Source organism: Anabrus simplex, chromosome 8 (genome assembly GCF_040414725.1).
Source record: "Anabrus simplex isolate iqAnaSimp1 chromosome 8, ASM4041472v1, whole genome shotgun sequence".
Classification (NCBI taxonomy): domain Eukaryota; kingdom Metazoa; phylum Arthropoda; class Insecta; order Orthoptera; family Tettigoniidae; genus Anabrus; species Anabrus simplex.
In genome coordinates, this window is record NC_090272.1 from 119,996,227 (window position 1) to 120,019,817 (window position 23,591).

The window sequence follows — 23,591 nt, forward strand, 5'->3', positions numbered from 1 at the left end:
CCCAATAACTTGGCTTTAAGTAGCCATCTGGACTGTTCAGCCGTAGATGTCTTTATAAGTACGGATCCATCGCGGAGCTTACGCATCTCGTCGACTTCACCAGCAACAATTTCTTCGATTGAATTGCTTATCATAAAAGGACATTCGTCAAGGAAACTTTTATCATCGACCCTGGAAGCAACCAGGAATCGAGCAAGACGTTCGTCACTTATATAGTCTACAGGAACTGGAGTATACCGCTTTCATTTCTTAGCAATTTTTGACGCTGTTTTTTGAAGGGTGCCACCCTTTGGAACAGAAGAATTAGAAGAGAGAGGTTCTGTTTTTTGGTCCCACGAGTATTCCGGAAATATGAGGTCGACCTTCCGCAGAGCCAAGGAGATGTACCAAAGGCAAGGCTATTTACTCCAGAGGGCAACCGGTATCTGGAGGGGGTCGCTTGGAACTACTCTCCCAGTAGTCATGCATCACCTCGCCACGACCCGAAACTTGTGATTGGGGGAGGATAAAACCTCCGCACTAACCTAATCTACCCGAGGCAGAGAGGGTGGCCAGACAGGGAGAGGAATGAAATTTAAGGTGGTGAGAATAGATGGGTAGAAATAGTGATGCAGAATAAAGAGCACAGACACCTCTCAAGCAACTTGGGGGACACCTTGTTAGTCTGGCCCTACACTGAGGCCAATCCAGCATGGGTAACCCTAAGCTGGCACAGCCCTCGGGATCAACAAGCACACAAGCCCCCACACCGACGTCAAGGTCATGGTGTCCCTAGAGGGGGAACCTTGGTGAACACCAGAGCTAATTGTGATAGGCTCTGTTACGTTTCATTTGTGGACAATCTAACATTCGTATCCATCATATATCTCATGGATTACGTTGGAAATTTTATCTGGAATGCCGTATTCATTGAGCGTATTCTGCATTGCATTCCAGTTCACCAAGTGAAATGTTTTTTGTTTTGTATCTAGCAGATTTTATTACAGGTTTATTTTTAAAATGATCAAATAGAGTAACGGCAGCTTCTACAAAGGCTTCTTTCACCAACCCTTCATCTTCAGAGGGTTTTTTTCTTTCTACAATAATCCTAGATACTCGATAAGAGGCAAAAGCAGTGGCTTCAATTTTGGTAACAGTGTTGGTAAACACAGATCATTGTCTAATTAGCTAATTTTTTAAAACTGTTTGTTCCCATTTCTGATGGAAGTAATAAGTCTTCGCTCTTTTTTGTTTTTTGAAACCCACTGTTGCAGGTATGTAAACAACAAAATCCATTAAAACTCAACCATAGACGCCCAAAAAAGATTCAGTTTACTCTGACATCTAGTTGGGCCAGAGTAAAACAGAATGTCAAAATTGACGAGCAGGCATCCCGATGGCATCAAATTAAAATGCCTGCACATGTTAGCTGACGCCACACTATTATTATTACCACCAAATAAAAAAGAAACAGTAGAGACCTTTTAAAAAGTAATGAACTTCATAGTCTATATCTCTGCTAATATATAGAGAGACTGAGTTCGTGGCTATGAAAGCGTAATCTCAGAAACTACTGAACTGATTCTGAATTTATTTTTCACCATTTGAATGATACTATCATTCCGGGTAACACAGGCTATATGACATCCCAGAATACCAAAAGGTTCAGCGAGAACTATGATTTAAGGGGAAAATGGCAGCCATAATAAATCTACAAGTTTGTATGTTTGCCTGTCTGTTATTTTTCACATAAAAACTACTTGACTGATAGGGCTCAAATTTGGCAAACTTATAGCTGATACCTTTGGTTAACACACAGGCTACTTATTATCACGTTATCTATTAAGTGGGCTAAGGAGCAAAAGAAAATGTGAAGGAAGTCGGAGAAAAACACATGTTCGGGATGCTTAAAATTGAATACGCTACTTTAATGGTAAGTTCTACTGACAATGGAGCACACCAAGTGTATCAGAAATTTGATTTCTCAGAAAACAGTTTATATGAATTTTCTTTGTATCTCGAATAGTTTTCGAAAAAAAATGTTTTGCTGTGTTTTGGTGCATCCTTGGTCTCTTTGTCTTGGTTCCTTTCATGTGAAAACTGCTTGATGGATCATGTTCAAATTTGGCAAGCATACAAGTGGAACCTTTGATTAACATACAGGGTGCCTCAGTTCAACTTTAGCAAGCAACGAGTGTAGACGTGTCGAGTAGGGAGTGCGGAGAGACATGGTGGGCATTGAGCAATATCGGGCGGCAATCGGGAGCTGGCAGCGAAGGCTGAAGAAGACGTCGATGCGGGCAGCAAGCAAGGGAGTGCAGGGTAAGTTGGGCAAGGTGTTACTGGTAGCGGCGGTGATATCCATGCTACTAGTTATAGGGGGTGTGGACTTGAACCCCGGCCCAATGGAAAGAGGAAACATGAGTTTGGAGGACTGGAAGAATATGAAGAAGGCGAATGGAGAAGTTATTAAAGAAAACAACAGAATCAAGGAGATTAAGGATTTGATAAAAGACCAAGTTAAGAAATTTGCAAATATGGAGGTACGGCTCCAAGATCAATGAGAAGCATAGTCAAAAAGGTTGGAAGTAATAAAATTGAGATTGAAATGTTATGTATATTCATATATGGGCTGCAGGAAGAAAGGTCTGAGAATAAAGTGAACATTATATACAAAGTGGTAGACGTTGTACAAAATAAAATGAAAATCAATTTTAGTGAAGTGGACATTGACGATGTTGAGAGTGTAGGAAAAGTTAAAGGAATGAGACCAATCAAAGTGAAGTTAATATCTACTCTAATGGCAGACATAGTGCTAAGAAATGCAAGGAACTTGCGAGGTGAAAAAATCTGGGTCAAGAGGGACCTGGGAAGAGAAGGGAGCGAGCACTTGAAAATTCTGAAGAAACATTTAGGGAGAGCCAGGCTTCAGGGTCTCAGGGCAAAAATTAAGGACCAAAAGTTGGTGGTTTCTAATGGTAATTGGTGGCGTGTCTGGTCGGTGGCAAAATTGAAAAGCATGGAGGAGGTGCTCAAACACGAAAAGAACCTAACAACAAGGCAAGATGGTAGGCAGGTGGCCGTTCAAAAGGAGAGCGGTAACGTGGAAAGATCTAATGAAGAGTCAAGTCAAGTGGCTAGTGTAGTGCAGTACAGTGAGAGTGCAAATACGAGTTCTCAGGAGCAGGAAGTGTTGTTGGATAGTGTTCCTCAAGAAAAATACAGATACAGTGTGAGATGGTTTGAGGGTGGAAAAGAAAGGTCGAGACACTATGATGAAAGGGAGAAGCAGGAACCTTATGGACCTGTGGGGTAAGAAAAATAAAGGTATAGAGGAAAAGGAAAATAAAGAGAATACCAAAATACCAAAGTCTGATGGAATGGAGGTAGAAGTGGAGAGGGAGATAGTGACAAAAAGCAAAAATAAAGATGGAATTGGAGACGGCAGGGAGAAAAAGTTGTAACTAGACTGGAAGATAGGCTTTGTTAATATCGAAGGTCTATTAGGCAAAATAGGAAATATAGAAGTGAAAAATTTAATAGAAAGCTTTGACACTGTATCACTCTTGGAAACATGGCTAGAGGTAGGTAAGGAGATAACTGGGTGGGGGATTACAATTAGGCATAAGTCAAGAAAAAAAATTGAATAATAAGGGGTGTTCACCCGCAGGAATTATGCTAATTAAAGAAGAGATTAGTAAATTAGTAGAGGACATTAAGAGCAAATTGGAAGAAGTTTTTTGGATAAGATTTAACATGGGTAAAGAGGTAAGGAAAGAAAAACAAGTATGCTTGGCTTTTGCCTACTGTCACCCCAAGGAATCCCTATATGTAAACGATAAGTTTTTTGAGGAATTACTAACTAGTAGAGATTAGTGTTATCAGAGGGATGTATGAAGAGGATGGAATATTATTACTTGGAGACTGGAATGCCAGAATAGGTGAGCAAAGGCAAATGTATAGTAAAGAAGAAGAGATGACAATGAGGAGAGGAAGAAGAAGTAATGATAAGGAAATTAATACAGTAGAAGTCCATTACAGCGAGTACGGGATATAACGAGAACACCGTTTTCACGACAGGTTTTTTATGTCCCTTCAAAATTCCTATATTAAACTGTACAATAGCCTTCGGTTACAACGAGAACCCTTTCACAGAGTCATCCGTTATTGCGACAGTTTTTAACGTTATCGGTATTTCTACATTTCAGCGTAAAAAAAATAGCTAAAAGACTATCGATTATGATTTTCCACGTAACTCACGATATTTCATGAACTAAAGTATGGTAAATAGTTGTATATTACTACGATCGTTTTACACAATTAGATTATAAAACCTTCCACGAAAAAAATCGACAAACTTTGCAGCAGCGGGTTTCTTGCAAACAGGATTATTGGTAACATTATAGTCTCGTTCGTATCAAGAATTCAACGCGAAGCGGTAGTTCCTTCCGATGTCACAAATTTGTTGGGTTGGTCAACATGTTATGCCTATGCATTGTTGCAATGAAGAGTTCTTTATTGAGCTAGTATTGTTGCAGTCAAAATTTGCCGTTCCTCGTGGTGTGACTGAATCTGATGCTTTAATTTAATGCTGTAGTATGCAGAGTAAAGCCACTTCTTGTATTGCGTAAGTCGTGATTTCTTTAGTCTGCGTGTCTAAAATTGTTTTGTGTGTGAGATATGAACAAACTGTGATATTGTTTATTTAAAAGATCGAGTTTCTTTCCGTAACATGCGAAGAAGTCGTGTAGGCTCTATTACTGATATAAAAGCAAACAGACTGTAATGTGTAGTGTTAATTTACATTTCTGTTTGTTTTCGGTGCTGTGAACAGCATTGTTCGAACTGTTGGCTGTTTCTAAGTTGTGTTTGGGAGTCTTCGTTCCTTTTGAAAACAGTATCGGTATTAAAACAAATCCAGTTCGTTCCGTTGTGACTTAACACATTACAATGTCGAGTGGGAAACGAAAATCAATAGATTTGGCTACAAAATATGAAGTTGTGCAGTCTTGTGAAAAAAGCAGTGTGACCAAAATAAAATAGGTGGGCGGTATAATTTCACATCTTCGACTCTTTTTACTATCCTTAAAAATAAGGAAAAAATCGAAGACGCTGTTTTAAAAGGTAGCATTCCAAGCGGGAGTAAGAAACTGCGTGGTGCGGACCATGCTGAACTTGAAGCTGCCCTGTTTGAATGGTTTACCCAGAAGCGAGCTGCAGGAGTTCCTATTTCAGGGCCTATGTTAAAATCTAAGGCGCAAGACTTGGCTCTCAGACTATTTCAGACTTCCAATACAGTGATGGATGGTTAAACCGCTTTAAAGCCAGACATGGCATTTCGCTTCACACAATAAAAGGCGAATCGGGAAGTGTAGACGAAAAAGCAGTCAGTGACTGGCTTCCAATTCTCCGTGAAATTCTTAACAGGTACGAGCCCAAAGATGTCTATAACGCTGATGAATCTGCACTTTTCTATAATTTATTACCCCAAAGGACTCTTGCGGTGAAGGGCGACCCATGCAAAGATGGAAAACGTAGCAAAGAACGATTAACCATTCTTTTGTGCTGCAACATGGACGGTAGTGATAAACTGAAACCGTTTATTATCGGGAAGTCAAACAAACCGCAAGCATTTAAAGGCGTGCGTAACATTTCGTGCACGTATGAAGCGAACACGAAAGCATGGATGACATCCGTGCTTTTTAAGCAATGGCTTCAAGCATTTGATTCGAGAATGGAATTGAAGAACAGAAAAGTTGTTCTTTTTATAGACCATTGTCCTGCTCATCCAAATGTTGAGCTACGGAATACTGAATTGGTATTCCTACCACCAAATTGTACCAGTGTGCTACAACCACTTGATCAGGGCATATTTAAACTCCTTAAACACCACTTTCGTAGCATACTGGTCAATTCATTGATGCGTAGGCTTGAGGTAAAACGAGTACTGAAATGGAATGTACTGGAAGCTATCCGAGGTATCGCAGTGTCGTGGGAAGCCATATCTCCCGCTGCAATTTCTGCATGTTTCAAACACGCTGGCTTCCGACTAAGTGAAACAGAAGGCAAAATTATTGAGGAGCTCTTCCTAATCTCGAAGTGCCAGATAGCTGGAATCGTGTCCCTTCTCAGTTGGAAGTCACCTGTCAATTTGACGATTACGTAAAAGCTGATGAAGGTGTGCCTGTGTGCGGGGATCTGAATGAGAGTGAAATTCTTGAACTCGTTAAGCCCATTAACTCACGTGATGAATCTGACGAAAGTGAGGAGGACGGGGACATCACAGACATACCAACACAGTCAGCAGTCATGAGCGCTTTAGATGTTTTAAAAAAATTTTATGCAGTGAATGACACATCACTAGACGATTTAGTGGCTATCCAGCGAGTGGAGAATTTTGTGATAAGGAACACCACTGCTGGTGCAAGACTGAAGCAAGTGACTTTGGACTCCTTCCTGAAGCCTCTGTAAGGTATAAAAAAATAATTGTTTCAAATTTAGTGTTGTGAATGGAAACTTTAAATGCAAATGTAATATAGCCTAGAATAGTTTTAACTTGCATTTTGCATGGTGAAACATTTTTAATCGCTGCAATTTTTGCCAGTTTTGGTAACTGGTATCTTGTCTGAATTATGCTGGTGTGTTTTATTTTGTATTATAAAAAGTTGTGTGTTCAAACTCAATTCATGTCCTGCCTATCCAAGACTTTGACAGAATTGCAATTCAAGTTTTAACGGTGCACGCTAAGTCGCCAGGCATGCTGAAATATATAGGAATGTAAACAACAAAAATGGCTTCATGACCGGGGGATGTTAAGTGTGTAAAGTATGAAGCACACCTCTGCCTTTATTCAGGGAGCTCCGTAGAGTACCACACTAAAATGAATAAAGCAGAAGCATACGGGAAGATAGGAGAGAAATTTCTCAAGGAAATGGACAGTTTTAATATTTATTACCATATGATAACCTGTAAGTAAACACCATCCGCAATGTTTGATTTATGACGATCTTCGCATAATATTATTATTATTAGTAGTAGTGAATTCTCCCAATATTGGAAGCAAGTAACAAGATCAATATTATTATTGAATTCCTAATATGTTTTCAAAAGTGTAGCTTCCACCGAAGTCCCAGTCTCATCCATGGCTGTGACAATATGGAAGCTGCTGGGGTATGAGCAGTGCTGAGTAATGACATTTGGAGCGCAAATAGTGTCAGAGTGTTATGAAAGGTGTTGCTCATAGGATCAGACGTGCTGCAGTGGCACCTTCTGGTCCAGTGAGGAAAGAAATGGCAAACTACCTCACTCCTCATCTTGCCTAGTACGCCTCATTTGGGCTCTGCCATTGGTTTTTGTGGTTTTCCTATAATTGCATAGCCTTTGGTGGTGCTATCTGAGGATCCAACCAGCCTCTGGGCTGATGACTTAACAGACAGACAAGATACAAATTCCCATTGCATTCCTATCATTTGTATTTAAATCATGCGCGTAAATTCAAATGCAAGCTGATGTTAAGGCAGTAAATATATCAAAGAATTATGTAGGAGAATATCGAAATCTTTTTGCCATGTAAATTATGCCTTACTGTGCGTTTCTCTTCCTTTTAAGAATACATCACACTGCTAGTCCAAGAACCACAACTGCTGGCTGACTTTCCTCCTCATTAAAACAAAATTCTATCAAACCTTGCAAAATCTTGTCAAACCTTCAGCAATAATGAACAGTCTTTGACAAGATTTGAAATTTTGCTTGTGAACCATTGAATCGGAAGAAAAATGTGATGGTGTGCAACAGGCATTTTTAGTCGTGTGTTTCTGAAGGTTAGATTTAAATTGAACACGATCGATCATCCATATCGATTTCTCACTACGTCCAGTACCCACACTAGCAAGCTATTTTGCGCTGCCGATTATTAATCCCCGTTGACTGGTAAAAAGAAATATTCAAGTTTGAAACGAGAGAGAACATGCCTTCATAATTCTTCTTCTTCATAAGTGCGTAAATAACGTGACAAGTTTTCGTTAGCACAGTCAAAATAAAGGCTGAAATAAACAACTGATTTCAGTAATAACTACATAATTGGCCTTACGTACCACTAACTACTTTTACCGGATTTCGTAGACGCCGAGGTATCAAAATTTAGTCCCGCAGGAGTTCTTTTACGTACCAGTAAATCTATAGACACGAGTCTGACGTATTTCAGAACCTTCAAATACCACCGGACTGAGCCAGGATCGATCCTATCCTACCAAGTTGGGGTCAGAAGGCCAGTGCCTCAACCATCTGAGCCACTCAGTCCAGCAGTTTAGGTACAGTAAATAAATAAAAATGTGATATATCTCAATGTACGACAGTATGCATCACTGATTTCAGAGGCTACTTTATTACCAATCAGGTTAAATTTCAGAAAGGCTGTTCCCTCATAAATTTTCAGCAAAATTATTAATATTATAATTACATTATTATTATTATTATTATTATTATTATTATTATTATTATTATTATTATTTTGCCGGGACATACAATATGTTTCCATGATACGTGCATGGTGAAGTATTTGGTTTTTTTGCGTATCTATTCTGAAATTTAGGGAAAATCGGGTATAACAACAATCCGCTATAGCGAGTAAATTTTTTGTCGTAAATTCTCGCTATAACGGACTTCTACTGTAGTTACAGTGGAAAACTCCTGGAATTATTCTGTGAAGTAGGGAAGTTTTTCATCTTAAGTGGTTGTTGGGAGGGTGATAAAGAAGGAAAAATTACATATATTACGGAACAGGGGGTAGTGTTATTGACTTAGTAATAAGTTCGGAAGATATGTTAGAAAAAATTATAAGGATAGAGGTTGGCGATTGGGTTGAGTCACATCATGCACTGGTATGGGTGAGAATAGTGAGAAGGATCGAGGAATTAAAGGAGAGAGACATCAAAAGGTCCTTAGAGAAGGTTATTGGTTACACTAAATATATTTGGACAGAGAACACAAAACGGGAACTGGATGACCTTATGAAAAATGCAAATCCAAGGAAGGAGATGCCGTGGACGACCACGATTGAGATGGAAGGATACCATCCAACGCAGCATTATAGAAAGAAACCTGGACAGGGACACAGTGTTGGAGGAGGAGTGGTGGAAAGACCGAAGAAAGTGGAGAGGAACCATATTTGCCCCTACCCGGCTACAGCTGGATAAAGGGAAATGATGATGATGATGATGATGATGATGATGATGATGATGATGATGATACGTGAATGGGAAATGGCTTTAGAGGAAAATAATATTGATAGAGCATTGTAGTTAATAGAATATCCAATAAAAAAGGTGTAAAAAAGGTGGCATGGGCAGTCAAAGGTAGCAGAAGAAAAAAGGGTGAAGGTGGAGGGTGGTATAACGAAGAATGTGAGGTTTTTAGAAGAGCAGTGAAGGGAGCATTAAAAGAGTATAGAGCAAAACAAGGGAATAAAGAACGAGAAGTCTTTTGTAGATTAAGGAAAGAGTACAAACATAAAATTGCTTAGAGGAAGAAGCTATGGATGAAGGAATAGTCAGAGATAATAAATAGGGAATGCAGGATGAACCAAATGGAGAGAATATGGGAGAGAATAAATATAATTAACAAAGGAGGGAAGAGATACAATAAACTGAATATTGATTATGATCACTGGGTGTTATACTTTAGCGAGTTATTATGAGGTAGAGATAAGTGGGGGTATAGAGTAAGGAGGCAGGTCATATGGAGTTATATAGAAGTAAGTATACATGAACTCGATAAGGAATTTATAGTACAAGAAGTTCAGGAGGTGATAGGTAAACTGAGAAGGAGATCGGCGGGGGGTGGGGGGGGATGGTATCAACAATATATTTTGGAAAGAAATAAGTAAATACCGCCAGATGGAAGAGGGAATAGTAAAATTATTTAACAGGATTTTTGATAGGGGTAAAGTACCAAAAGTGTGCGAATCCGGGATTATTTGCCCAACATATAAAAAGAAGAGAAACAAAAACCTCCCAAAGAACTACCGAGGGATAACTCTCTTAGACTCGCTGAGCAAGATCTACACAGGAGTCTTGGCAAATAGGTTAAGAGACTGGTCTGAAGAGAATAGTATCCATGTTCCAAGGGGGTTTCAGGAAAGGGAGACAAACAATAGATAACATCATGACAATCAAGATGATAACAGATAAATATATACAGTTGAACCTGCTTTATACATAACTGTGTTCTGCGTAATTCGCATTTGTACATAATTTCCTTTAGGTCACGGCAAAATGTAATTTAAAAGCGTGTTAATTAAACCTTATTTATGCGTAATCCGTTTATATGTAATTCGCTGTTATACGTATTAAGTGTTAGTGAAATATAACTGAGTTTTGCGTAATTGTAATGAACATGTGCTTTTTAAAAAAAATTACTGTATTTTAGACGTTTCGACTTGGTCGGCGTAGGCGGAAGTAGAGTAGTCGGGTTTCGTTGCTGAAACAGAACACAAAGAGTTTCGCCGAGTGACATTGTTGACCCTCACTTACTGGCGGCTTAACAAAGGCCAACCGAGCGATTCCTCTTCGCTCACAATCTCGCTCCTCCTCTACCTTCGTCGTTTTTGACCTTCACACTGCCGCCAAAGATTAAGATACATTACAAGCAAAGTGGGCGGTTTTGGTGCGGAAACAAAAGAAAATACAGTAAATTTATTTGAATATGAGAATTTCTTTCGTGGGAACAAAAATGTCCACGTTGCCGGTATCTGGTGTTTACTGTTGAACAGTCGTTTTGTTATTCAGTTGCTTTTGATTAGTCATGGAGAAAGTTATACCCTAGATGAAAAAGAAAAATGTATACGAGAAGTGGACGCTAATCCACACCATCCCAAAACTGAAACTGCTTCAGACTTAGGAATTGCTTATACCACAGAAGGTACGTAGATTTGGAGAAAGTACTTTTCGCATTGTTCCAGCATAAGCGGGCCGTAGCTCTACCAATTAGTGGCAACAAGCTGAAGGAAAAGGCGATAGATTTAGCTAAAATGATGAGTAACACTGCTGATTTCAAGGCGTCATCAGGTGGTTGCAAGGATTTAAAGATCATCATGAAATCACAGGGAGAACAATTTGCAGTGACTCAAAAGCTGTGGACGATGTCGTGGTGCAACACTAGAAAGAAGAGGTTCTGCCAGGTATCGTAAGCGATTACCAACCTCCAAACAACTACATTTGTGATGAGACCGGCCTGTTCTACAATCTCCTTCCTAATAAAATATTAGCTGAAAAAGGTGTTCCATGCCATGGAGGGAAGAAAAGTAAAATTCGTGTAATAGTCCTTCTCGCCACCAATGCAGATGGTTCTGACAAACTTCCTCCACTTGTGATAGGACAATCGAAGAATCAGAGGTGTTTTAAGGGTGTGAAAACAAAACCTACAGTATATGAAACCAACAGAAATTATCAGATGACTATGCTTTTAATGGAACAGTGGTTGAAAAACTGGACATTAAAATAAAAAAGAAACAGAAGAAGATCCTTCTTATTATGGATCGATGTGCAGCACATCCACCTCAAATCGTTCTGGAGAATGTCCGAGTGGAATTTTTCCCTCTTAAATGTACCAGTGTTCTACAACCGCTTGATTTGGGCATCATTGCAAATTTCAAAGTGCATTATAGAAAAATGCTGGTTCAACATTTAATAACACTGAGTGATGCAGGAAATGAACCTCTCTCCATTAATTTGCTACAAGCAATGGACCTTATTTCGGCTGCCTGGAAAGCAGGTGTCATCCTCCACAATCAGTAACTGTTTCCGCAAAGCTGCTGTCTTACTAGATGAGGCTGCCTCTAATGATGATTATGGGGACGAAGTTTTGTCTGGCAATGAGCTAACGCTACCATAGTGTGTAGAATTCGATACTTTTGTGCATTTCGATGATAATCTGGCTGTATGTGGACAACAACCGGATGAAGAGATTATTGCTGACATATGCCAACAACGAAGTGGTGATGGACCAGCTACAAGCGATAGTGACAGTGATGGAGATGGAGATAATGACTTGGATTCTTAAACACCTGAATTGAGTGAATTGTTAAGTGCAGTCTATGTGTGTAGGTGTTACATCAGTGAGAAAAGTTGTAATGAAAATGCTTTGAATTAATTACTATGTTTGCAAAAGGAGGTTTATACTCTTAATGCAAGAAAAGTGGATCAAGCCAAACTATCTGATTTCTTTAAGGCTGGGCCAAGTTCAAAATAATATTTTCTGTCTTAATGTATTTATTATTTGCAAGGATTTACACATGTAGGTCTATTCTATAAATATGTAATGTATTGTGTAAGTCTGATTTCTAAGTAATTCTGAGTTACAAGTAGTTTTTTCTCTTCCCCTTGATATACGTATAAGTCAGGTTTAACTGTAAATAGGGAAAGAGGCAATGTATTTCTAGCAGCCATTGATTTCGAGAAAGCTTTTGACATGGTGAGTAGAAGAATGTTAATAGAAAAATTAGGGAGGTTGGGAGTTTCTAGAAAGATGGTTCGAGCAATTGAGGCGACATACCAGAACGTACCGTATTTACGCGCGTATTAGACCCCTTTTTTTTCCACTTTTACAGTCAAAAAATGCGAAGGGGGGTCAAATATGCGATAACGTCAAATTTCGTGCAGTGAACACATGACTTCTAGGCTATAAATTGTACACGTAAACATTCTACACTATTCTTTAATAAACTTATGAATGTATTCTGTGTTTTACTGGCTATTTTCGTTCGAAAATTTATAAATTTAAAAAGACAATGGTGAACATGACTTTTAGGCCTACATATATTTTAAATATAATCAATCACTTTTATTTACCGTATTAAGCAATGTTAACACAAAATAATGAAAAAGAACTTAATGGCCAGTCATTTGTCACTGTCAGTTGTATTTGATAGTTCGGGAAACACGCGAGCATCGCCGTACCTACGTTACCAACGCTCAGCTGATGCAATACGACCGCGGCGCACAGCCCGCATAAAATGTAATACTGTACTCCAAAAGATAATTATTCATGAGGTAAAATAAATTCACAAAATATACACTTACTAACAACATCCGGCACTAAAATGAGAATACAAGAATAAAAGAGAGTGAGGAAATAACAAATTACGGTACTTACAGTTAAGGGAGGTTATGGTGTACAAAAGAAACACTCCACTGATCCGAGACTCAAGTAACTTTCTTGCCACGTGTATTTCCCAGAATAAACGAGACATGGTACACACAGAACTAGATACACTAACCAACACACAAATATCAATAAAACTACAGCTACAATAAACTATTAAACGCATAAAAAACTACGTTATTGCACTAATGCTGTGAACTACGCTATCCTAGAGAGATGAAGACTAGAAGTAATATAACAATTTAAAAAACACAAATTACTGATGAAAATGTTCAAGATCGCAAACCGTATCGGCAGCTAATAGTGCTAAAGCTACGGAAATAGGCATCTCTTAACTATAAGACAGACGTATCACACGATTTTGGTGTGAGCTTGAATCGGGCGGGTCGGACGGACGAACCTTGAGCTCTCTCAGTGTAGAAAGCTGCGGTGAGTGGAGAGTTTCACTTCCGCCTCTCTTCCTGCAGGGAGGCCAACCAGCCGGCAATGGAACCAACAGTAACAAAGTTCGTCATATTGACATATATAAGGTTAAGAATTCAAAGCATATTTTCATAAACCGCCATTTGCATCACAAGTACTGATTATATCAGCTTTTACGGGACATTTTAAGTCTCAATTCATTCACTGATGGCCAATTGCGAATCTACGGAGGAATACTCGCCACCGTATTTTCTGACATGTTGGCAATTTTCCAAGACACAGACACACGTACTGTGATAGTCTGTAGTTGGAAAGTCGAGAATAAAAAAGTAGTAGGCCTATTTCTCCATTTACGCTAATCCACCTACGAACTCGGACAATATTCTGTGATGCTTGTACCGTACTGCTGTAGTGGCTGCCGCAGATAAAGCTGTCAGCTCCGATTGTGCCGATCTGGCAAAAGGCAGCTGAGGGCTCAAGAAAATGTGCGCAAACTTGTACACACATTTGTACGACGTCATCAGAGCTGCAGTACAGCTTGTAGTACCCGCTACAAAGTGGAATCGTTTATTGGTCTCAGCTGAATTTCGTTACGGGGTCTAATATGCGAGATTTATTTTTTTCCATTCTCTTGGTCTCAAAAAGCCGGGGGGGGGGGGGGTCTAATAGGCGAGGGGGTCTAATACACGAGTAAATACGGTATATTGCAGTGTCGAATTAGAGGATAATTTAATTAGCGGGCTGATAGAGTGGAAGGTTGGTTTACAACAAAGCTGCAAATTATCGCCAATATTATTCTTATTATTTATAAATGACATATTGCTGAGTGTTGAGAGGCAGGAAATAACCTGACTCCCTAAGGGAGCCAACGGCTTTGGGCGAATGAGCCCCTTTAGGAATGGCAACTGGATCACATCTGCATAGACAAATACCACACAAAGAGATCTATAATGTCAAAGTCCTCTGAGGAATAAACACAGGTTCAGATCACTACGTCGTTAAAATTAAACTCACTCCCCAGAGGAGACAACAAAAGCAAGCCTGTAAATCTAAAAGAAAAATAGATTCTACCCAGCTAATCAACAACAAAAATTACCAGAAAGCAACTGAAAAAATAAAAATCACAGATAAACTTGAAGACTTAGTACACAACCTTAAACAAATTGCAGAAGACTTGGCTCCAATTAAACCACGTAAAAAGCACCAATGGTGGAACAGTGAATGTGATGAAACAGTGGAGAAAAGACATCAGGGATGGCTATTAAATCAGTCCCAAAAACCAGAAATATCCTATCAAAATCTAGTAAAACAGAGAAAAGTAACTACCCAAGTCTTAAGAAGAATAAAAAGTCAACATCATAAGGACACACTGCAGTTAATTGAAGAACAATTCAATAAAACTTAATCAAGGGACTACTACAAAACCTTCAGAAAGCAGCTCCAAAAATATAAAGCCCCGACCCTACTGATGAAGGATGAAAATGTAAGCTGGCTCATAACAATAAAGAAAATGCAGAAATTCTGGCTAAATATTTCAACAAGCTTTTAAATTGTGAGGAACCTACAGAACTCCTTCACCGAGCTTGATAGCTGTAGTCGCTTATGTGCGGCCAGTATCCAAAATTCAGGAGATAGTAGGTTCAAACCCCACTGTCGGCAGCCCTGAAGATGGTTTTCCGTGATTTCCCATTTTCACACCAGGCAAATGCTGAGGCTGTACCTTAATTAAGGCCACGGCCACTTCCTTCCCACTCCTAGCCCTTCCCTGTCCCATCATCGCCAAAAGACCTATCTGTGTCAGTGCGATGTAAAGCAAAAAAAAAAAAAAAAAAACAGAACTCCTTCATTTGGACAAACCCCGATAAAAATACCATCAGAGAACATCAATCCTCCCAACAATACTGGAAGTCTACCAAGCTCTGAATAAATTAAAAAACTACAAAGCACCAGGAGAAGATCAGACCTTTGTGGAAATCTGGAAATATGCAGGAACATAAGCAAACGTTGCCCTCCATCAACAACTTGTCTCTATCTGGATTAAAGAAGAACTACCAGAACACTGGACAAGAACCCTCTTTCACCCACTGCACAAAAAAGGAGACAAAACTGACCCCAATAACTACAGGGGAATCTCACTCCTAGACATAACATACAAAATGTTTTCAATAATCATCCTTAATAGGATGAGTTTACAACTTGAGAAAGAACTAGGAGAATATCAAGAAGGTTTCAGACCCTGGAGGAGCTGTCCTGATCAGATCATGAGTCTTATTTGATAATGGACTATAACAAGAGAAGAAACAGAGATATGCTGATAACATTTGTAGATTTCCAGAAAGCTTATGATTGCATCCATAGAAAATTTCTGTTTAAAATTTTAAGACACCTTGGACTACACCCCAAATTAATAAACGTGATAAAATTGACTCTCACTAACACCAAATCAAAAGTGAAGTTTAGGAGTGAAACATCTGACACATTTGAAATTAAAATTGGACTACGGCAGGGAGATGGGCTCTCACCACTATTATTTAATTGTGCTCTAGAAATGGTAATGAGGGAATGATTTAGGAAATGTCACCCCAAAATAAAGATTGGCCGAAAAATCAAAACAAACTGCCTGGGTTTCGCTGACGATTTAGCATTACTAGCAGTGGACATAAAAGAAGAAAAACCCAGATATCAGAACTTCAAAGGATTGCAAATAAAATTGGTCTCAAAATATCATTTGAAAAAAACAGAAATTAAACAAAACAAACCAACAACACGCATATTTTCAACTGAGGAAAGGGCACGAAGATCGGAGCGTCTGAAGAAGTACTGGGAGGACCGCAAAGCCTGAACAATCCCTTCAAAGAGTCCCGAACGACGGACTGACTAAAATGATCCTATGTGGTCATAAAGAAGAAGAAGAAATGACATACTGGATGGACACAGAGCAGCAAATTGGGCTGTACCGGTAGTGCACAATTTAGAGATTCCAGGTTTGATATTCACGGATAATATCATAATAATGACTCGAAGAAGGGGGGAGGGGGGGGTTGCATAGAAGTATGAATAAATCAGCGGAATACGCAAAGAAGTGGTCATTAAAAATTAACTGTAACAAATCAAAGGTGTTAATTATGCGCAAGAGGAAGAGGATTAAAAAATAGAATGGAATGGATGATACAGGTAGAGAGAATAGAGGAAGATGAGAGGTTAGAATATTTAGGAGTGCTGTTAAATAGTAGAGGAGAATGGTATGATCATATTAAGAGGATTAAATTGAGAGGGGTTGCGGCTCTCTTGGCGGTGAAAATTCTAGTGGCTAAATACCCAGGGATAAATTACAAAGTACTGAGGTTAGTGTTAAAGACATTAGTACTAAGCAGAGCTTTATATGGGATAGAATTATGGGGACTGGAAAAGAAAAGGGATATTTTGAACCAAATCATATACAAATTTAGTAAGATGGACTATCACAATATACAGCTAATGTGGGGGCGTTATCAATAAGGGGTGAATATTTAGAGATGGAATGTGCTAACAGAGTACTGAACTACTGGATGCAACTCAAACGAGGAGCGGGAGGTCTTGTGCTACAGGAAGCATACAAACAAGAAATGACAGGTGGGAAGCATACAAACAAGAAATGACAGGTATGTATACCGATAGTTGGGTGTAAAAAATTTAAACTTATGTCGAGAATTTGGCTATGGGTTATATTTGGCTAGAGACATGGAAAGGCAAAGATAGTAGAAGTCAAAGGGCTATGATAACAAGAATCAAGGATATTCAAATGCAAAGATGGTTAGAAGAATGTAGGGAAAGAACTTCACTCAGTTTATTCTATAAGGTATTCCAAATCTCCAAAATAAACATAAGATATGGGGACAGAAGGATGAAAGGTGGTCTATTATGGTGGCTTATGGGATTGTATATAAACAAAGGATGGATTAGGAGCAAAGAGAGCACACAGTGTATTTTACGTGAGAAAAAGACCGATGACATGCATTTAATAGGCTTTCGTAATGAAACAGAGAAACTAAGGACAATGTTTCTACGCACTAAACAACAGGAGTTGTGTAGACAAAATGATGAATGAAAAATTTTAGTACGGACAGTGAAACAGTTGCAGTTAAAAAATTATGTCTAAGAAAGGTGAAAGGTATTGTATGTTAAGACAGATGGTTATGGATAGAGAAAATAAGTGTCAAAATCACTGGAATGAAACAGAAAGGATGCCAGCATAGTGGTCTGCGCAAGGTTGCTTTTTCTTTCATTCTCTTTGTTACGTAACCTGATTGTAGTAATTCTTTCACATTTGTTAGCCATGATACTCAGATTAATCAGAGGAAACATTATGATTCTTTACTTATATTCTAAAAGAATTGAAGTAAGGTAGTGATTTAGCTCTATCCCAAGCATATTTAGTAGTGTTTCAAAATTTCTGCAATTGGACAAACCTAAAGTAGAGCACAATACTAAGATACTTTACATATTTTAACATATCTTATTTCAATGTTTAGACTTTCAGAATACGTACATCCATCCAAGACATAAAACTTGAGGCACTTTGCCCTAAAGTAGAGGTCCCAGAATCATTGAATAGAGAATGGTAGTCATCACTGTCTTGATCAACCCTGTACAACAAATCAAAATATACTCTTTTAATAAACTTGTAAATGCATAATCAAGTTCGGCTAGATCAAGAGAAAGGTTTGAACATTTAACTTACTCCAAGTCACTGATATATCTGTCAAAGCAAAATTCCTTGCTTTCCAATCCTCCACTGATATCTGGTAGAGAAGCGGCAATATCCGATATTTCAAAAGAACTCCTTTCCTTTGCAACGTCCCCCCCTTCATCAGGAGCATGTTCCTCAACTTTAATTGCCATATCTTCTGCAGGTTCAGGAAGAGGATGGCCCCTGGGAAGTTTCACTTTAGGTCCAACATGTCTGAGGGAGAAAGATGCAAATGACAATGGGAATTATGAGAAGACAACACAAGTAGATGTAGAAGTCAGAGTTAAAATTCCACACATGATTATATAAAATTAGAGGATTTGCTGAACCATTCATGACATGAATGACAATGCTGCATCATTATTGTACCGGAAACACCGCTACGTGAAACAAGTTTGAAGTATGTGTGTTAAACTACAGACTCAATGTTACTCCACCGTCTCTGCGATACGAGTGACGGGTGGAGCTCTCCAAGTGCGGCAGACCGAACCTATGGTCGGACGAGACTTTGTATCTCGAGTGCTCGGTTCCAGCAGAGTTGGAACTTTATAATTTTCTTCAAGTGCCATGTTAGGACTTGTGTTTCAGTGACAAACTGAAGGAACTTAGAATTCCTCTCGTGAGTGTTGTATCTCTTCCAAGTGCTACATTTTAACTTGTGTTTGAACTTGTGTTTCGTAAACAGACTTTGGGAATATAGAAATTTCCCGAGTGTCGTATCTGAACTTCTGTTTTGCGACAAGCTGTGAGGACACAGAACTTTTTTTATGAGTGTTGTAATTTTCCAAGTACCACATTGAACTTGTGTTTCGTGACGAACTGCGGAAACTTAAGAGTATTTCCGAGTATTACGTTCGAACTTGTGTTTCATAACAAATTGTGGGAACATGGAATATTTTTGAGTGCCGCATCTGAACTTGTGTTTAAACTTGTGTCATCGTAAGTGACTGTGGAAACAGAGTACCCATGCCATATCTGAATTTGTGTTTTCCTCTCGTGAAGTTCCGAGAGAACATAGTTTTTCAGTGCCAAAATTGAACTTATAATTTATGCTTCATAATCATTTTTCACGGAGAGTGTTAGACTCTTTCCAAGTGCAGTTTAACTTTAATGATCATTTAATGACATTGCTAAACAGTCTTCAGGTACACATAATTTCGTGTCCTGAACTTGCATGAACTGTGCATCTTGCACTCAATATTGTGTTCTGAACATAAATTGACAAAATCATTAAGTTAGGAACTGTGATGATAAAGATTAGTGATCTAATAGAACATTCCAGTCTGCCGTGCCAATGTTAGCAAACTTATGTCGTGAACTTGACATTATAAATTATACATTATTTTCCCAAGTATTAATTCGGCTGACATCTAACACGTGGTCAGATATTCAGTTCAATTGCCTTACTTTCAAGTGATAATTTATGAACATTTGTGATTGAGCGAGGCGTTTGAATCAAGATTCAAGTGTCAATTTCATTAGCATTTGACATATTCCACTTGCAATGAATGAACGCAATATTTAAAGGTCAATGTTAATTTATTTAACAGTGCTACAAGTGAGTTGAATGCCATACGGCGGACTCATGTACGAGTCACGCCTCACCTCTCAATATTATCGTGTGAGATCGAACCCTGCAACGTGTGCACCTAGAAATTCGAGAACTCCCAGATCCTCTAGAACTTCGAGAAATTGGTAGGTGTGCTAGGTACCAACTGATGAGCCCAGCCTAGCACACGGGGGCGAAACGCTGGCAACCAGGAATGAGTTAGCTGGAAAATTTATAATGTCCAATAACGGACCATTTATATTGGTATTAATTCTAGAACGTCGAGAACTTTACTATCAGGACGGGCGTGGTTCATGTCTAGACCGTGCCCAGTAACCATCCTAGAGTCCAGAGATTCCAGCCTGCTACAATGCTTCAACTCAACTTGTATGAAAGGTGATATGAATTTGTTTTCAATGAACAATAAAACCAAATTTTCAAAGAAATCTAAGTTCAATGAACTAATACCCCTCTCTGTGCCAACTCCAATGTTTACATGCCACACCCTTAGAAATATTCCATGCTCTTCAAGCTAGTGTCAACGGCCCCCAAAGACAGACATTTTTTTCCCGGTACACTATGTAGTTTGAATTCTGTTATCTAAAATGTCTGGAAATTGAATTTGTGAATGAACTGATGTCTACAGATGCTTGAAAACTTTTCTGGAGGATGTGTAAATAAAGTGCAAGCCTACAAGCTCAGCTAAATATAATGAATTATTTGCAACAGCAACAAAACATGGACAAAATTCAGTATGTTTCAGGAATAGACTTCTTCAATTTTCTTTTGATACAGATGAGGTATTTCTAGCCACTAGTACTCCTCTTTAGAAATTGATTAACCTTGTGTTAAGACATTTTCTTTCATGTTCTAGATCAGAGTACATTAAATAAAACCTATTTCAGTTGTTTAGTTGCCATCTTGTCATCCATCAACAGCATTGGTATAGCACTGCAAGGCTATTATACATCTCAGGGGGTTACAGGTCTTTTCTTGTCACTACAAAAGGAGATATATAGACTAGTTGAAATAAAATCCAAGAATATAGGCTCAAGTTAAATGAAAAGAAAATCATCAAAAGAACTCTAACGATGTGAAGCATCAATAAACAAAGGAAATTAAACTACACAGATGATAATTATAAATAATTTGATAATGAGTAGACCTATGCCTTCCTTATAATTAGCTTCCATTTACTTCTCGAGTTGCACAAAATATAAACTATGATTATTTAAAAGAAAGAACTGAAAATTATTATTTCAGATTCCAAGTAGTACTGTTGGTTAATTAACTTGATCCATGAATATTCAGTTTCTGTGATCAAATTCTGAATTTTTCTTTAATTAAGGTCATCCACCAATTAAATACATTATAAGATAACAGACACTGAACGGACTCTTAACTGAATCAAAACAATCTCGAGTTGTATTTGATAATAACGCTATTGGTTTTTATGTCCCACTAACTACTTTTCCAGTTTTTGGAGCAGTTGTACTTGAATCGGTTATAAAATTGTTATAAAATACTATTTAATACTCTAACTTGCTTATCTGCAAAGAATGGTGCTCTAAAAGTTCAGCAGTACATGATCAAAAAAATAAAATTTATGTTATGTCATGGTCATGAAAATATTTTACATTAAAAATGCTTACACATGCATATAAACCGAAACTGAACAACTGAATCAAAAACTATTTAATAAGATACTTTAGTTGATGTTTAAAATAAATTAAATGACTTTTTATTCAAGAAATAATTTTACTTAACTTTCAGGTTATGCTTACAATAATTTTACAATGGAATACTCCAATAAGCACATGATTTAATCTTAATATAACCATGTCTATGAATGGCAAGTAAACTAATTAACACAATCATCTATGAACAGTGAAAATAAAACAAAACTAATTATCTCTTCCCTTGATATTCATAGAATTTACAGCTGCAAGATCTGAAAATAAATAACACACAAAATTATCTTTGTCGTGTTAACTTGTAAAATAATACAACTCAAAATAAATAATCAAGTGTGGTCTTTTAAAACAGTAAACTATCGCAGAAGAATCTAATACACACTCAAATGACATGTGATAAATAACACACTACAATTAATCAACCATCAAAATCCTAAATACTAAACACTGAAAATGTAAATGTTATCTAAATATAAAACAAAAAGAAATATTAATGAATCCAAAGCCTACAGAATAGTGGTTGAAGCTACATGCTGTCGGCTGGGCCTTCATGGGGTACAACACTCATTTATAGCTTGATAATGCAATACTAATCCATAAAGCATATCCTAATCAAATTTATAACTTACACATTCCATGATGTATGGTGGACAGCACTAACACTTACACTGTCATAACCAATCCACTAACAATGCACTACACACCAATCACTTCACACTCCCTTCCACCTAATTCTTGGCCACCAACTAATAATTATGTACAACACAAAAGTACCAGCTCCGTCCTCCAACACGTTAATCAACTAATAACCCCTTCTATCTAAATATCAACCATCAACTGACAACACTATTTACAAGAAAGAAAAGTACATTCGTAGTCCTATCGTCCATGTCCAACAAAGATGAAATAAGGTGAAGTCTGAAATGTAACTAGCATTATAAAACAAACACCAATGAGAAATATACCTGTACCAGGGGTACACCTTCCCCGGCTAGTTAAACTGCGCGCCTTCTCTGAGGCAATCTATATAAAAAAAACTTTAACTTGTGAACTCCAAGAAACTTTGGTCTTCAACTGTTAGATGTCTCAACCATCAGTTTATTTGCTCCCTCTAGCAGGCTAAACTCTAATTATTTCATAAAGAAATGTTTATTTTTGATGTTTATATACCTGATTTTGAGGATTGTTTTTTTAATGTTCTAAAGTTGCCAACACTTCAGCTGGTTCCTCCTCGATTGTAATCAACCTATCAAAAACTTGGAAATATTTTCTCTAGCCAATTAAAACTGGCAGAAGAGAGGGGGGGGTATAGGAATTCAGCCCATCAGTAAAGAGTTCTGGAATCTTCCCCTTGTGGTACTATAAAAGCATGGCCCCTTCGGGCCGTATAGTCTGAACTGCTCCAGTGTGAGGAGGATGACTTGACGCGAACCACAAGGCAGGGGTACGGTCTGCGCAAGGAAGGACCAGCGACACAAGGTAATGGCAAAATCTACTTAGATATGTGATAGAACCTGCATACAGTTTGAGGGGAAGGTTTCAACCTCTTCTTTTAATGTAATTTTGTAAAACTGTTGGTTTAAAAGTAGAATTTTCGGTCAGTTGCAGGATTCTGTTCTATTCCCCATTTATCAGTATGACCAATGTAAGGGAACAAAGAGTGATAACCCTCTGTCGTTTCCCATTCAACCTTGCATTGGGTGACTAAAGCTTTCAAACTCTAAATTTCTTCAATCTTGTCTTGGCATTAATGTTCCCTCTTTATTCATCACAGCGTAGCATAAGATTAGCCTCTGTATTTTCGGGCCATAAGAACACTTAGGGTTTTAACATTTACTACAAGGAGGGCAAGTGTTTCGCCTCCTAGACTTTTGTTTATGGCTGGTCATGTGCAACCTTTTCTTTTACCATTAAGGCCACTTAGTATGGGCAAATTGTGCCCCTGTCCGACTCGTTGGCTGAATGGTCAGCGTACTGGCCTTTGGTTCAGAGGGTCCCGGGTTTGATTCCCGGCCGGGTCGGGGATTTTAACCTTCATTGGTTAATTCCAATGGCCCGG

The 23,591-nt window shown here is 38.3% G+C and overlaps 1 protein-coding gene across 24 annotated transcripts in view; it reads right to left on the bottom strand.

Annotated features, from left to right (window-relative positions):
* LOC136878868 (uncharacterized) overlaps positions 1–23,591 on the bottom strand; it is a 135,584-nt gene that overhangs the window by 87,529 nt on the left and 24,464 nt on the right. For all 24 annotated transcript variants that reach the window (XM_068228797.1, XM_068228791.1, XM_068228793.1 and 21 more), the window contains 2 exons: positions 18,281–18,502; positions 18,089–18,185 (listed from right to left, as the gene is read on the bottom strand). In XM_068228797.1, coding sequence (XP_068084898.1) covers positions 18,089–18,185; positions 18,281–18,502 — 319 coding nt within the window. The remainder of the gene's footprint in view (positions 1–18,088; positions 18,186–18,280; positions 18,503–23,591) is intronic.